At 42.4% G+C, this 17,638-nt stretch overlaps 1 protein-coding gene and 1 long non-coding RNA gene across 3 annotated transcripts in view; one reads left to right on the top strand and one right to left on the bottom strand.

Annotated features, from left to right (window-relative positions):
* Window positions 1-4,555: 4,555 nt before the first annotated feature.
* Fax (failed axon connections) overlaps window positions 4,556-17,638 on the bottom strand; it is a 38,573-nt gene continuing 25,490 nt past the window's right edge. The window contains exons 2-4 of one of the 2 annotated variants that reach the window (XM_076327633.1): window positions 7,526-7,864; window positions 6,004-6,156; window positions 4,556-5,238 (exon numbers count right to left, since the gene is read on the bottom strand). In XM_076327633.1, the coding sequence (XP_076183748.1) occupies window positions 4,882-5,238; window positions 6,004-6,156; window positions 7,526-7,864 (849 nt within the window). In that variant the 3' untranslated portion in view covers window positions 4,556-4,881. The remainder of the gene's footprint in view (window positions 5,239-6,003; window positions 6,157-7,525; window positions 7,865-17,638) is intronic. The other variant, XM_076327634.1, reaches the window with a different exon arrangement.
* LOC143155245 (uncharacterized) lies at window positions 10,075-13,081 on the top strand. The gene is made up of 2 exons (XR_012994362.1): window positions 10,075-10,558; window positions 10,662-13,081. It is a non-coding gene; the product is annotated as an uncharacterized LOC143155245 (long non-coding RNA).

The following is a 17,638-nucleotide window of genomic DNA, read 5'->3' as shown; positions in this document are numbered from 1 at the left end:
TTGAAAATATTTATTTGTTTTATTTTTGTAGTATTTTTATTATGTATTTTTGCATTTAAGGAATCACTATTTCCAGTGACACAAAATCATTTGCATTTTTAATCTAAGAGAAGATATTTATTTTTCGTGTCACTCTATTTGTTATTGTTTCGTTACTTATATACATTGCAATAGAACTTCTTATAAGTCAAGAAATAATTACTTATAAGTGGTAATTTAAAGCGATGCAGAAAATGCAGAACGTTTTGTCAAGTAGACAAATAGAAGTAAAATAATTACAACAGCTATGTGTAATACGATATTTTAAAAATACAGGGGGAAACTTGAAAAGAGGAAAATTGAGAAAATTTTTGGATTTTTAGATTTTATTAAATTTAATTATGGACAATGTTTATTTGGTGCTTTCTGTTGCACTGAAAAAAGTCTAAAATTTTTAATATTTCAAGAAGAGAATTCTAAAAGACGCTAAGTATTAAAACTTTTAACATTACCTAAGAAATTAGGTTCGTAATTACACTACCTCGAATATGATGCTCTCGATCCAAAACTGACAATGAGTTCATCATAATATTTAGATTAATAGTTTAGATTAATAAAAAGTTATAGCAGTAAATGTGCGATACACCTAGAAACTAAAAGCTTTATAGTTCACATGAAAACTTCCAATGAAGTGATTAGAAAGTATATAGTATGCAATATGCACTAATTGTTATAACTTCAATTTCTATGTACTTTCTTTGAATCAGAGCAATCACTTGAATTTTTGGTTGTTCTTATCTGGTCATAAAATTCAGTTTCTGCGAGAAAGAGGGAACTGTTGACATCTTAATAGTTTCAGAATATAATTGAATATATTTTTGGACCAATAGGGACCATTTATCTAGGCAGCTTATGTCTATTTTCACATATCTAGAAAACTGGTGTCAGAAAAGTAACTCTCCAACAATGAAAGTTGCTTACTGCTCATTTATAAGTCTGTTAAAATATTCTCTGCAGATCTTACAATACAAAATTCAATATGACTGTAAAATAATGTGGTTAAAAAAAAATTTAGGAAAAGCTTAATGTACATAGGAAGTAAATTGATGTATATCCAGAGCCGAATCTAATATTTTTAAAAAGTAGAGCACTCTAAATGATATTGATCTCCTAATATATTTATATGATTATATTATATTTTAAACTGACTTTGATACATGTTCTATTCTACTGATTTCTAGAAAAAAATTGCACCTTCTACCACTTCTTATCAAATCTGCTCTTGTATATAACATATTAAATTGATTAAGCATTAAATTATAGCAATATAAAACATATCCCAGTGCCGAGTAGAAAATCGTTAAAAGAGTTCAGCGATAATTAATAAACAAAGAGTATTATTAGCTGTATTCTTTTAAAAGTAATTACTGTAAGAGTTGTTTTTAACTCTTAATCGCGAGAAAAATGTCAAATTAGTTAGCTGTTACTAATTGTAACGTTTTAAAAAGTATACAGATACAGTTAAAAATTTCGCCAAATTAGATGTAATATGTTGTATTGTGACGATCCTTATGGATTGTTTCAACCGTTTGTTGTTATGTAAACCTTCAGATTTTAGATGATAAATAACAGTTGGTCCAATGGAGTTTTTATTCTACCCAATGTTTTCCTTTCACTTCAATCATATCCTATCTTTGTCTAAAAAGATCTTCACTATCATTCTATGTTCCTGTTAATATTGGATTAAGACTAACAGCTACTTAACCAAAGTTAGTAAATTATCTTTAAACGATCTTCATTATCATTCTATGTTTCGATTAACAATGGAGAATTTCTAATAGGAATTGAAAAAGTGAATGACCCGCCATTGTAATGCCTTATATTGGCGGGTATAGTAATTTTGCAAAAATGCTTCTTGAATGTTGGCAAGGAAGAAAATTATCGATTAAAACGAGTAGTAGATAATCACTTTCAAAAATTGTCAATATAAATATGTTTTTAACACACCTCCAAAATTGAAGATTTTCGTAAAATCGTAAAAACATTTCAATCTGTCTTAATACGAGGAATTTGCGAAGTACGTGTTGGTCTGCGTTTTAATTTATCTCAAATAAATAAACTCGAAAGTAACGTAATAATAAAAAGTATTGAAATAATGCTCATCGTATCGGGTCAATCAATAAAGATCGATAAATTTCGTAAAGATCACATTATATTTATAAACACATTTTATTTGTTTGTATGTATATCGTTAATAAATGGTGATATAATAATGACAATGAAATGTATAGCGCCGAGCATAAAACGAGCAGTCATATTATAATTATTATTAATATTCCTCTTATAATAATCTTACTGTACTGGATGTGCCTACCTACTGTGCTTGCAACGTTTATGGTCTTGTCCAAGTGTTTCTCGTCACTAATTTAATATTATTTATTCGTACTTCGTAATAATCCGTAATAATAATGTAACCACGGGTGTAAACGTATGCGTTGTCCTAAGTATAAACAGCTTCCACACACTAATTGTTACTTTTTCCATTTTTTGTTCTTTATGTAATCGTAATATCGTTAATAATAGTAAGCTACTTAAATATTAATATATATCCTCGTGTCTTCGTGGAATATTTTGCGGCCGCTTTGGTACGCGGCCTCGTACAAAAAACTTCAATTCCCGTTCGATAACATTATACATCAAAATGTCTGTTTCATTTTGTTTGTTTTTTTTTTCGATGCGTGAAAGACACTTTGTATAATTACGTAATGTAAAATTTCTCACACGTCCGAGGAAAAAGTCGTCTCTAATAATAGTGAACTAACCACGGGGCAGCACAGCGTTCTTCAACTTTTTTTTCATTTTTTATTCGTTTCTTTTTTCTTTTCTTTTTTTCTTCAAATACACCGAAAGGAAACCCAGACAGAGGAGATCGATGTTTGCCTGTGCCTCTTTTCTCTCGTCTCTTTCTTTTCGTTTTGAGGAAAGAAAAAGTAGAAAAAAATAAAGACAGTCGAATCCGCTCGGGGACGTCATCACTGTTGTCGTTGTCGTGTCATTGTGTCGTGTCGTCGTCATTGTCATCATTGTCGTTGTGTCGTTGTTGTCGTTGTTGTCGTTGTCGTCGTCGTCGTCGTCGTCGTCGTCGTCGTCGTCGTCGTCGTCGTCGTCGTCGTCGTCGTCGTCGTCGTCGTCGTCGTCGTCATCGTCATTGTCATTGTCGTCATTGACACGCGAGCATCGCCCTCTCTGCGGGCGACACTTTTTTTTACTCGGATTGTATCCGTGTATACATAATACAAAATATCTATATAATAATATACAAAGTAATCGTAAATATAATATTTGCCGTCGATCCGTAATCGCAAATGAGTCTTCGCTCGTCAGGACGTTGTCAATTAAAATTCGTAAAAAGCGGTCGACCCGGAGGCGCGCGTGTAACGCGTGGGAATGATTCCTCGTTGATATAGTCGCATTGTTTAATATATACGATTTCGCTTCGAGGCTCTCGCGATCGAAAAGGGCGTGGCTGTACAAAAATGACGAATTAAAAAACGGAACAGCGATCGCCCTCTCTTTCTCTCTCTCATACTCTCTCTCTCTTTCTCTCGCTCGTTCTCTCTTTCTAATAAAAATTTATTCGCCAATCTGATACATCGACTCGAGGACTGAAAATCTCCAATCGTCGCCATGAGGACGGAGATTCCCTGGAAATTACTCGAGCACCAACGAATCAGAAAGGAATGTGTCTGGTACGTATACAATTATGATCGCTTACAACGAATGGTGGACTCGAATCGACGTGGTTTTCCGATCGTGCCGAAAGAGAATTGATATATCAATGGGTCTATAAACATCGAACGGCGATTCGAAGCGTGTATTTAAAAAAAGTGTTACCAAAAACAAAAAAGAAACAAAACACGACTAAACGAAGATCATCATAATGTGATATACGGGTACACGTTGCTTGGAACGCTAGGTACATAACTCATTTTGCACAGTAAGAGCCAATGGTAGAAGCGACCGCAAGACCGCGCTTTTCTCCCTGAATCGGGATCAGGGGGTGTGTGGCCTGCCTGTTTCTCGTGTATCGCAACCATAAACGATCTCGCTCCTCCCTTGTAAACTACTACACCGCGCGCGCATACAACAACGGTTCTGTCGCAGTGTACGGGGGTCCACATTTTGGCCACTGTTCATAAAAGATCTCACACCTGCGTCAGGCTATTGCATTTGATATATTGCAAACCTACAATTCTAATGACTTATGAGATAGCCCCGTTCTGTTGCTTCATTTTTTTTTTTTTTATGTTTTATGCCGGGGGGAGGAAAAAGGGCCCTGGGTCGGAAATAGTTGTTCGATTCGGGTGTGCTGGGGTGTCGATGAGAAAATGGCGTAACGTGTTTGAAACGTATATAAACGAAGTATTTAACATTATGAGTCTATTAATATCTATACGTATAAGTAGAGAGCTCTAGACTTGAATCCCCCCACTTCCCCCTCTCCTTTCGCTCTCGTCGGATCTCTCACGCGCATCCCCCCCTATCCCTATCCCTACCCTCCCCCCATATCTATCACTCTCATGCTCTCTACGAACCATCTCTTTCGTACTATCCCTTTTTTTTCGTCGTCGGGCGTTCGCGCAAAACGTGCACACACACGCACGCACATGCACACACACACACATACAAACAAACACACTCGGCATGCATACACACGCTCACACATCCTTCCTTTATTACCCACCCTTTTCCACGCGTCTCTCCCTTCTCTCCCCTCCCCCCCATCGTATCCAGATCACACCCTCAATTTTCCACAGTTAAATCTTCTTCCTCCTCTTCTTCTTCTTCTTTTTTTTTTCATCCTTTGAACGACTTATTTGCTTCCTGTCGCCGCGAGACAGCTTATTTCCCCTCCTTCTCCTTTTCTTTGTTCTCGTCAACCTCCTTGTCCTTTTCCAGCTCCTTCTCCTCCTTGTCCGCTTTCTCCTTGTCGCCCTCCTTCTCCTCCTTCGACTCCTTAGACTCCTTCGCCTCCTCTTTGCCCTCCTTCTCCTCCTGCTTTTCCGGCTTCGGTAGATGCGTGTTCATGTCGAGGGTGGAGCAGATCTCGTCCCAATCCGGGAAGCATCGTTCCTTCATGCGCGAGCAATGCCCAACCAGGTTCGGACAATTCTCCTGCATGTAGTCTCGTACGCTGTACACCGTGTCCTTGTCGATGTAGAGAATCTGGGCGAGATGCGCGAACGCTACAACGTCCAACTGTCGAACACACCAAGTACAGTTAAAGGGCTGGTCTTTAGCGGAGTATCGCTACAGTAGGGTGACGCGACCCGTGCACACCGACGTAGCGTTTGGAAGCGATTCAAGGCGGCTGTGTAACTATAGCAAATATTTATACGTTACTCGAAAGTGCGTTGAACTAGAAAATTTACCCATTAAACATTCCACTGAACATTCTTCCGCAAAAATTACGTTCAAATGCTACTTTACTTTTCAAACAGTCCTCCTCATCGTGTCCTCTTACATTAATTTACTTATGTACATTCCCTTCCATCTGGAAAATTCTGAACGGATGAAAAATGAAGAAACTATTCGCATCCATTAATCGTTGAATAAAAAACTAAGAATTTCTTCAATCGTAAAACGAAATACGTCCGATCGAGTAAATTTAAGAAAGTACATACATTCGAACAAAGATTCTATTTCGCGTTAATGTTCCTGGTTGAACGATCGGCGTATTTCGACCCGGATGCTATCAATCGTTCGTCAAACGGTCCCCAATCATTCTACGGTTGATCGTTACACACTAAATTTAACAGATTCCGGACCCAACCCTCCGATAGGGTCCCATCGGTCGCTCAATGGCGACACGACGAATAAAGAGAATACTTTAGCAATCCCTGTCGCTCTTTATTTCGACAAGTTCGATTAATCAACGTTAATTAGGAAGGTCGACTACTTTGCTACGTTACAACGATCGACGAAACGAAGGTTAAAATTGAGCGTATGTAAAATAGAACCCACCATAGTTGTCTCGTCTCCGAAGAAGAACGGTTTGTCGGCGAGCACGTCGGAGAGTACCTTGAGATCGGCGCAACCGAACTGTGAGACTTCTTCAGGGGTATGCACACCCATACCCTGCGCCTTCACCTTTTTCGCGCTCTGTAACAAAGCCCACTATATTTCACTACGGATGTTCACAACATTCTACTCTGTGCATAAGATCTCTTCTTTGAGCGACCGTCGAAGAGGGAACCTTTTTTTTTTCAAACCTCGGGTCCGTTCTGACCCGGCTCTTCTTCCTTCGGCGAGAATTACAGTTCAGAAATGTTTCTTCGGTGGTTTTTCGAGAGAGAAACAGTGTTAAGAGAACACCTCTGTATTCTATCGACGGTGACACATCTGCATGCATAGGAAAGAATAAAAAAAAAGAAACAAAGGAAGATCTAGACTGTTATACGGCAAGCACGAGTGTGGCCACGTGCAAAGAGTAACGTGTGAATATTAGTAAAATTAAGTACAAAGTATGTAATATATATAATCACAGTGCATATTTTCCTTCAAACAGTATTCGTCTCGTTCCAATTTAGAACACTCTCATTTGAAAATTCTACGATATTTTACCGCGCAATTTCGAACAGTTATCGATCACAACTTGGCTTTTCACGAGCTAACGACGATAATCGTGAGAACGAAGTTTGTAAATTGCGAAGGGACACTTGGATAAAATTGGATAGATTTATTTACGTCTTCTGTTCTTGTTAGGGATTATTACCATCCGTGTGGTAGAATTGAACAGAAATGGTACCCGGTCGTTTACTATCGGATCGAAACTAACAGACGCGTGTAACAGAAGTTGGTAAATTTATTCAACGATCTCCGTTACTGTTCTGTGTTTCTGTTAACAATGGAGAATTTCTAATAGGAATTCGAGAAGTTAACGACACGCCATTGTAACGGCTTGGCTTCGAATGGACTCGATGATACGATGAACACTCGCGTAGTCGCTCGAGTGTTAAAAAAGGACCGATTCTCGTTGGAAACTGTCCAATTTTGCAAACTCGTACGCGTTAACGGGGTATTCCAGTCTAGAACCTTCAAAAAACCGATTGTTTCTTCTCCGATACATCAAAAACAAAAATGAGCAAAATATCGAGAGTCCAACTTCGAAACACCATGGAATCATTGATTCTCAATATTTTCTCAAAATTCTCCTACCACTTATGATCACCTTCGTAACGAATAAAACAGTCTTCGAATTTTTCATTGCGCGTAGAATGGTAACAACCGCGAAGCCACTTTTAACGGAAGTGCCTGCACCGAAGTAACACCTTGTAACTTGTGCAATTTCGATGCATTTTGCACAATAACGTTATACAAACTCCTGAAGTATACTTACGTGAATCCTATACAAAAATGTGTAATTATTAAAATTTGTCCACGTCGGGTTGAAAAATATCCCACCGTGGAGATCTCAACCCATTCTTAAATCTAGTGCGCCGTGAAGAGTTAAAATAGCGCGGTATTGTAACCTTTCGAAATTTACCTTGCGCCCGAACGTGACCTTGAAGAAGAAGTTTAAAATGCCGTTGGGGATGCGGGTACCAACGACGTGCTGAAGGTTCACCTTGTACCCCTTCAGAAACAGGTCGAGATTCCTGGTGCGCCAGCACGAAACCACCCATACCAGGTGGTTCTCGATCATCGATATCATCGCATGGGAGACGCTCCGTTGCTCGGACGTCAGCCCCGTGTCCAGATCCTTGCCGAATTTCTGGCTCAGCTCGCGGAGGATGATCGTGCTGTCCGCGATCTCCTCGCCGTTCAGCTCGATGAACGGTAACACGCCCTTCTTGGAACGGAACTTCACCTTGTGGTCCACATTCTGAAAGAACCGAGCCGGGAAACATTGAAACGAATCCAAGGTAAACACTTGATAAGGTTATTTTACGTTTACGAGGAATACAGTCGCAGTTTGATCAAACGGAGGATCCTTTGCTGATTGTTTCTTTTTGTTTTTATATTTGAGTTTTTATTACGAACGAAAAGTGTGGTAAAAGTTCCGAAAAGAAATCTCGTGGCGTAATATCGAGCCGAGAAAGCAAGATGGCGCCGACCGAAGCGTCGAACGTAAGTCCGTTACACGGTGATACCGACTCGTTCATCGATATATTTATTTATTGGAATATCGAACACTTCGATGCTCCCAAGATAGATCCTTTACTGTATTATTGAACGCTCTTGAATTTAAGGGGCGCATTAGGGTTATCGATGACCCACTTCGTTATGGCCGTCCTTTTCTACACCCTTAGCCGTAAAATCTAACAAGCAACGTATAAAGTTTCCGCCATTTCGAGAGGTTCGTTACTTTCGATCTTCTCGTTGACTTTAGCATCTGGCGTGGAAAGATTCCGAGTGGTATCAATTTTACACTAATTATCGTACACGAGAGTGTGTTTTTATTTGTTTAAACTTTATCGTTTAAAACGGAGGACGCAAGTATGTGCGCACGGAGTGGTCTCTTTTGTGTTAGTATCATCCTAACTCGCGAAGGAGTGTACGATTTTTCGTCAAATTTCATATTGCGCATGAAAAAAAGAAAGAAGAGCGTAACAAAATTGATATATACGTTACAGCATTATGGTGTACACGCGTATTCAATGCAAAGTATCCTTTCCCGAATGAATGCAATTTGCATTGAATATTCACCATACGACGCTCAAAAGTACGTATACGTGTGGGATCAGAAAGCCCCCGCTATACGAGTACTGCGGTCGCGGAAAAAAGAGCGGAAAAAGTAAAGAAACACCAAGAGGTTTCGATGGCGTGTTGGGCAGCGCGCTTGCTTCTGAGCTTCGCTCTGCCTTCGACTCGAGTTCGAATCCCCGAAGCAACCGCGAGAAATCCCCCCGTTTTTTTTCCCCCAAGAGGGCAGACTCTTACTGAAAACTTCCCCACCTCCATCCCCTGTGTTAATGCGGATCGCTTAATAGGGGAACCGTGGGAAAAGAAAAAATTTGCGAAAAATGATTGATTTGTTTTCAAACAGTATTTTCTTCTACCGGTGCACAGGAAGTATAAGAATCGCAGCACCTGCAACGGTGATCTATTTATACGCACCGGTGCCACACACCGAGCATATCATAAGTCAAATAAGATATCTGGTGTCATTTACAGGTGGATCGAATTGCATCGGTATTGATAACGATATATGCACGTTGCGAGAGAAGATTTCACGCGTATCGTTCCCCATATTAGTGATTCAACGGAGTGCGATAAATGAACGGTGTATGTGTTTATATACTTGCGAAAATAATGCTCGTATGAAAATAACGAGGTTACATTCCGGTTGAAAGGGGCGCAAACCCATTAATATTTGTAACAATGATGTTAACGGATGTTCGAGTCAATACCGGATGTATTCCACTTTCTTGAAGCTATATAGTTTACAATAGAGATTTAAAACAGTGTCAATGAGAATATCTCCATTGCCTAGATTTCACCAAAGCACATAATAAGAAACTTTCTAGGCGCTCTCGGTAGCCATCTGTTAACGCATTTCATTACAAATCCACGGGGTTCTAGATACGTACAATTTTCTCCAGATTTACGATCTCTTCGAGTATGTACCAAATTACAACCTGCACGCGTTAAATTTGCATACAATATTGGAGAATATTTATATAGTTCGCGATCGTGCACGTAATCGTCTCGATGGGTGTACGCCTCTGCGCATTGTGCTGTAGAATCGGGCATTGACTATAGAACTCCCATAGATGTCGCTTGTTGTGCACGCCTTTTTTCCAGCCTTGATTTACGATTTTTAAAGAGACTCTCGTGGTAATCAGCATCGGATAAAGAAGAATGTACATTTAAAGACCGCGCAAAGAAGATGGAAAAAGCTTTCGAATATCTTACAATTTGCGTAAGAGCTTTGGAACAGAAGGACAGAACTACTATCTTTGAAGCAAAATTCTTAACCACTCCCCTTTCGAACAAAAGGGCTCGTTCAAAACGAACCGAATACATATATACGGCATACGCAATTGTGTACAATCACCGCTTGGCGTCGCTGGCGGTTATCGACCCGAAACTTCGTCAAAGACCGACACAAACAAAGAAAGAAACTCGCCGAGAAACATTTCTTACATCAATCACAATCGACAAGTGGAAGAACACCGTATCGCCGGCGTCGCCTATACAAATCACCTGAATTAACGATACAATACGGACGATGAAGAGACCGGAGCATCGAGCTCGGTCCCACGAAAAGGGGAACAATGTCGCGATATATGTACGTGGGAACACCTCTTCGGAAAGAACTCATCATCGTCGGTAATCAACGAGTGTCGAACGCAGCTGCGGCTTCGCCGGAAAATAAACGAAAGTAAGTCGAATAGGAAGATCCCGGAGGGAGAACGACGTGGAACGCGACCCTAGCAGCCTGCACGATACGCATCCACGACGTTGATATCTTCGTGTGAGTGATAATAGCGATGATGGAAGCGACTACGTCGTCGTCAACGATGACGGTGGAGGTGCAACGCCTGTTTTGCAATGTGAGCGCGTCGTGATAATGGTGAGTAACGAACGGGTGGTACAAGGGGGTATGGAGGTGGATGCGGGAGGAGAACGAGGGGAAACGACGAGCGGCAGAGGATGTATGCCAATGTGAATTCCAGGGACGAGAAAGAGTCTACGGGGAGAAATACAGAACGAGAAACAGGGACGGAGAACGAAGGTTGACGAGGGGAAGGGGAAGAAGAGGGTGGAAGAGGGGGCACGAGAGGGAAAAAACGGACAAACAATCGAGGGAAGAGAGCAAACAGAAAAAAGAGGAGCTTAAACGGAGGACCGAAAAAAGAAAAATCAACGAGCGCGCAACAGTAGTCGGAAGGAGAGGAAAGATAGTAGACGTGTCTCGCTGAAATATTATAGGAAACGTGTATTAGTCTGAACGTTGAACTCGTTACGTTGGAAACAATATATCGGTGCTCGGCCGACGACAGTAGCAAAGCAAACAGAATAAGGGGGTAGGGAGGGGGGAAAAAAAAAGGAAAAAGACGAGGGACGCGAGCGAAGGCGTAGCCAACTACGAAGCCGTACTCGAACAGGGGCAACGGCTTGACCGGAGCGCGAAAATCCGATACGTCGGGAATTAAATATCCTCCGGCGTAAAATCGATGAAGCGGTCGGTACTGATTAATTCGCGAGAGCCCACGCGACCGCAGATGGTGCTGCTGTCGTCGTTCCACCGTGCCGACGATCGTTAAAACCTCCGCCCGCGCTCGAAAGTGCATAATAACCGTTGGAAAAGCACCGAATCGTGCAGGAATCTCTCGCGGAGACGCGCGTATCAATTCGAAGAGATGAAAAGTCGAGCGGAGGCAGACGGTAGGTGGAGTAAAAATTACTGCGGGGCAGTTGCCCTCCGCTTGCCATTCCGGTCGAGTCGAATGCACACTCGATTCTCTGCGCGTGCGCGCGTGTATGTTTACTCGCGGGACGAGGGGACCAGGGGGTTGAAAGGAGAATACAAACCGATGCGGCACGAGAAATAAATACGGGGTGTCCAATATTTCGAAGTACGTCCCGAGCACCGTGGGCAATTTTTTGTTCGAAAACGAATCGAGAACGCGGCGGACAATTTCCTGTACTTTTTTCGATCTCGAGATAAGAAACGATTTCTCGATCCGTCCCGCGGAATTATCGGGATGCCTCGTGGTACGACGCGAGCAACGAAATGGGAGGGGTTTAAGTAAACCGGAGAAGATGGATAATTCCACCGAGAAAAAGCGGTCCTAGGAACCCGAAGATGCAAGCAACGGGGAGACGAAAACCGGCGAGGAAAGTTTGAAAAAAGATAACGAAACGGAGCTATCGAGAAGACCGGGAGGACAAAAAGGGAGCGAGGAGCGAAGCTAGAAAAAACGGGGAACACCGACGCGAGCGAAGCACAGGGAGAGCAGCGAGGAAAGTACGAAGCCCGAATAGAGAGGGAGGAGAAAGGAGAGAACAGATTGAAAGGGGAGGGAGAACGCAGAAGAGAAGCCAGAGAGGGAATCAGGGACTGGTATAACGGCGAGTAAAGGGAGGGGGGAACGCGTGGGGTTAAAGGGAGAGCACGAAAAACGAGAAAGAGCGAGAACAAGACAACGTCGAGTGGGGAGAGGAGACGGAGAAGGATAAACGGAGGGTGAATGGGTGGGTGGAAGGGAGAAGAAACAAGCCGGAGGACGATGAACTCTGGCGGTAGGCAGCTTCCGTCGCCTGGCAACGTCCTCCTCCTCCTCCTCCTCTTCCTCCTCCTCCTCCTTCTTCTCCACCTTCTCCTCCTCCGCCGCCTCCTCCTCCCTTTACCTCCACCTCACCCTGAGGCACCAAGCCGTTATGTCGTGGTATCGTACGTAGGCAGTCCTCGTCATGGACGTAGTAGTCGTGTCATCGTCTTCGTCGGCGACGATCATAGTAGTCGTTGCTGTATTTCCACGTAGTCGTGGCATGCAGCTTGCGCTGCGTATTGATCGTACGGGATCTGCTGGTTTGCTGGCTGCTCCAGCGCCGGCCAACTGCGAGCTTTAGCCGCAGCCCTACAAAGGGCCAATAGGACCCCCTTGGCTTTCTACTTGGCTTGCTCGCTGCGATCGACGCCCGAAAACGAAAGCAAAACGCGGCCGACTACTACCGCTGTCTTTCTCTCGCGCTGTTTAGCCGGCGCAACGAACTTTTTAAGCGTTGACTCGGTTGTATATGTTCATCTACGATATTGGAAAAGGGATTATGCCCGTAGCTTCGTACAACCGCCCGAAGACCGACGGATCCGGCGCGTTGTTTGTTCCATTTAAAATATTATATCGTATCCGTCGGTACGGAGCCTGTTACACGGTTCCAACGTGACCAGACGTTCCGGATTGCGCGGGACAGTCCCGGATTTGTCATATCCTCCCTGCACTAATCGCTTTCCTGGACGTTAAATGGTTGACAATTACATGCGCACGGTTGACCCGGATACAAATTATTAGAATTTTTGCAACATTTCGAAGAAAGGCTACCGACGCGTCGCAGGTGTTTAAAACAATAAAGGGAATTATTACTACCGGTATTATTAAACGTCTTTTCTTTATTTTTCCAGCGGAGTTACGTTTCAAGTCTTGCTCCGTCTCGGGCAAGAGTTTCGTGAATCCGGTCACAATACATTGGTTAAAATACGAAACTAAAGCCCGTTGTCGTTTGTACCGACTCCTTGGAACAATAGTTGTTCTCTTAAAAAATAGTAGAAACCCCGGGGTCTTATTCGAGCACCCCACCTCCTTCTCCTCTTTCCACGGTGAATATTTTTCTCGAAACGTTCTTTTTCTTCGCGTCATCGTATTTACAATTCGTTCGTCGCAATTTCCGTCGAACAATTTCGTGCACGCTCGTTGCTCCACTTCGATAAACATTCTAACGAGTTACGTGCAAAATGTCACAAGAGGGAAACAGTATGGGCGAGCACAATTCAGCGTTGTTTTTCACCGCGAACGACCCGGAGTGATTAGAAAACGCGAAGAATAAAGACGGAGCATAAATACGCGGCGAAACAATGTTCCTATTGTTCGCAAATCGAGGAAAGCGCGCATTTTAACACCTACGCTCTCGCGCGCTTTTGCGCGCAGAAGTATGTCGCCTGGCGTGCCCACAAAAGATCGTTTTCCGCTGTCTTACGACCGGCATCAATGGTGGGGAAACGTTCCCCGATGAAAATACCACCGAGGTGAATGGTTGCACGTGAAAATAGTTTCACTACAAGGCTACCGGAGTCGTAAATGACCGACGAGAACCAATCGGCCGAAAACGAAAGCAAACGCGCGCCGACTGCCAAGTCCAACGAACTTACGACTTGGCAGAGCACTGTACACACACCCGGCAGCGAGTGGCACCCGTCTGAAGGCAGATTCACAACGTCGAGCAAGCAACAAGTACTCGCGACCGGAGTACTGGCCAATTTTTTAAACGGGTAGAAAATTTTCAACGTTTGCTCGAATAAAAAATTGCAATAAAAAAAACAATATTATTCGTTCGATAAAAATTACAGATTTAAATTATAAAATTAAATGGAACGTTAAGTCGAAGATACAAGGCTAACTCGAGTACCTTACTCGAGGTGTTGTTACGAAAACTTTAACTTTGATTACATCCGATTGTATTAAACACTGATTATTCGGCACTCGATGAGTCAGGCAATTTTCTGAATGGACCCCTCCCCTGTCCCCCTTCGTGCCCTAAACCCCTCGAATTGTTCGTTGCGGACTGTTTTACGGGGATACAATGGGCTCCGATTCTAATCGAGCGTCGTTATTGGGTGGACTTAGAAATTATTATTTGATGTATAACGATGAGTCACACGCGTGTGACTCATCCGTGGAATAGATGTGTTATACCGCGTCGTGTAATTCATGGTGTAACCGTAATAACTATCTCTGTGGAAGTGTGCGTTTTACTTTTTACGATCGCCGATAACCATTAAACGTTTCATACGTTGTTCGATTTACGTACGTGGAACTTTTCGACCGAGTCGAAAAAAACCGCGAGGAAAATTCTTCGCGAAGAAACGTATCGAAATCGCGCTACAAAATTTTTTCCTGACGGGCAATGTTCCCGTGGAAATCAATTAGGGAAATACACGGGGGCCGCTCGACCGTAACAAAATATACACGTCGAACTCGTGTATATTTTTTTTCTCTCAATTATAGGGGGGACATTTCGTATTTTCGGTCGGAAATTATTTCTCAATGCAACCGAGTACACGAGAAACTCGACGTGCATGTGCAGCGGGAGCCCATTGAAATGAATTTTAGTCGAGCGCGCGTGCCCCGCCCATTTTCAACATCGATTTTCTCGGGAACAAAGGCTCGTATAAAAAATTGTCTTTTTCATCTCTTTTTCCAAGTGGAACGACCTGCTCTTCGATCGGACTGGCTCGTACCGACGTTACGTTACTTTTGTTCAAATATTGCGATGTAAATCGTTTCGGTAACTCTTTGTTTAGATTTTCACAATTTTCGAAAAAAAAAAGAAAGCAAAGATTTCTGCGAACGAAACTAATAAAATCTCGAAAATTTGTATCGAAAAAATTCCGGTGTACTTCGTAGCGTACAATGCAAATAGGTATTAATATTCAAATCTTTTCAACGATTCAAAACTTGCCGTGCCATGCTTGGGTCTTTTCAGACCCATGGAGACCCAGATTAATACAACTTTTCTTGGAAATTAAGGAAAGTTTGATATAATAATCGAACTTTTCTTGAAAATTAAAAAAGATTCGATATAATAATAGAATTTTTCCCTCGAAATATTGGTAAGTCAAACGATGGGTCTGTATGGACCCAAGCGTGGTCTTTCACTTGAACCATCTCTATTACGAGGATTAATCGATTCTCTTCGCTCTTTTAGATCTAAATTTTGTACTTTCTTCACCAGAAAGTGCACAAAGCTAATATATTCTCGAAACTTGGCATCGAGGGAAGTCATGAGTTCAGGAAATCGGTCCTTTCTGCCCGATACCGAGAAAATGAAGACAGATTTCGAGATACGGCCTATTAACGTGAGATTCTCGTTGTTGACCATATATGACGAGCAAAAATCGACGGAAATGTAAAATTGCCGACGATAGCGACCACGAGGATACTTTGGCGCAAAATGGCCGCTGATACCGGGCAGAAAGATATCACACCGTGGTGGTTTTCGCGTATTTCGCGAACAATGAGCGATCACGTTGCGTAAAGCCAAGTTAACCAGGCCCGATGGCCCCCTGGTTTGCTTTGACGCGGCTCGACCTTTCGAGCGCCTACGAACGACGCGCGACTCGTCGCTTGTACACCTTGTAATAGAGAGAACTGAAAGTGGTCCCCATTCTCATCCAACTTGTGCCGCACGCTGTCGGCCTATCTAACCGTTAACAAACGACCCTATCGCTCGATTACGTCCACGGAGAGAAAGAAAGAGAGAGAGAGAGAGAGAGAGAGAGAGAGAGAAACCTTCAACCGAACGTGACAGAATCGTGTACCCCATAAATATTCGTAATGGGCGCCCCGTCGTGATGTTCAGAAGCTGTAAAATGAGTGGCCCTTTTTCGCTCCGTGGAGCTCTACTCTCTTCTCGGTGGCTGTCGGTCGTGGGTTCTCTCCTCTTGATTAATTTCACGAGATCGTAAAACGTTGGTCTCGAGTCGAAACGACGGGCAAAAGTAGCGACGCGCTGAGTGCCGAGATAAATCGCTATTACGCTATCCGCGAACAACGAACACGGGTTACTATTGGGTTGTTCGAAAAGTCGTTTCGTTTTTTTTTTTTTTTTTTTTTCGAGCGTACCAACGTTTTATCAAATTATACATTCTTCGTTTTGAAAAACAAAATGACTTTCCGAATAATCTAATATAACTCGTAAATTAATTTTCCCTTTCTTTATCCAACTTTGACGATACGTATTTAATCCGATAAAAATATTGGGTCGTTCGGAAAGTAGTTTCGTTTTTTTTTTATGGAAACGAAACACGATTTTTTTAGAGCGTATAAACGTTTTATTAAATTATACATTCTCCATTTTAGAAAACGAAATGACTTTCCGAACAATCTAATATAACTCGTAAATTAATATTCCCTTTCTTCATCCAACTTCGATAATACGTACTTGATCCGATAAAAATATTGGGTGGTTTGGAAAGTCGTTTCGTTTTTTTTTTTTTTGTGAAAATAAAACACGATTTTTGAGAGTGTGTAAACGTTTTACTAAATTATACCTTCTCCATTTTGGAAAACGAAATGACTTTCCGAATAATCGCTATATTTTCTTTTCTTTTCGCGATTCGTCTTTCCCGCCATTTCCCTCGTTCGAATCGAAACCGATCCGTGGAAGTTGAAACGGGTGTGGGATCGTCTCGCTCGAGGATAGAAAAAAAAAAGAGGAAGAAAAAGAACCGAGGTCGTAGGAAGACGGACCTTGTTACGCAGTAAAATTTTTTCCTCCATCTTCTTGCAGCTTCGACGAAAGGGGGCCACGACCCGTGGTAATTGCGCAACCTACCCCCTGTTGTACGCAACGCTCGTTCTTTTTGTCAGTTACGCGTATTTAATTCTCACGTCTTTCCTTTTTGCAAAATCGATGTTTATTTCTTCCCACATCGCGTCTCAAGGTAAGTACTCTTAAACGGGGAAGAATAATTCATTAGTTCGAGTACCGATAAAAATATGTGCGTGTGTCTTTCCCCCCCCCCTTTTTTGTGTTCTTTAGCGAAGATTCTATACAGCGTGAATTGAGAAATTCGTTTTTCCAAAGAAAGAAGTGATTTCGTATATTTCACAAGAGTCGTGGAACGAAATGTCTTTCCATCGCGTGTAGAACTCGCTTGAAACGTTTGCCGCGGAAAGTCGGTAAATCTCGAATTTGCACTCGAGCGCCAATTACCCCCGGTGAACGCTGTAAGGAAATCCTTCGTAACATCAATGTAGGATGCGCCACTCTGCATCACTTACGGTGAATCTGAAAAGTTTATGAGTATAAATTACTCGAAAGGAGGTTCCATTCGCCCGATGTCCTCTCCTCCCGGCTCGTCAGTGGTAACAGCGCCTAATTTTCTACTCGTTGTCCCGACCACCCCCCTCCCCTCCTCCACCGCTCGAAA

This window comes from Ptiloglossa arizonensis, chromosome 2 (assembly GCF_051014685.1).
Source record: "Ptiloglossa arizonensis isolate GNS036 chromosome 2, iyPtiAriz1_principal, whole genome shotgun sequence".
Classification (NCBI taxonomy): Eukaryota; Metazoa; Arthropoda; class Insecta; order Hymenoptera; family Colletidae; genus Ptiloglossa; species Ptiloglossa arizonensis.
Note: the sequence above shows the minus strand (reverse complement) of the source record. Positions and strands in the feature narration are given on the sequence as shown.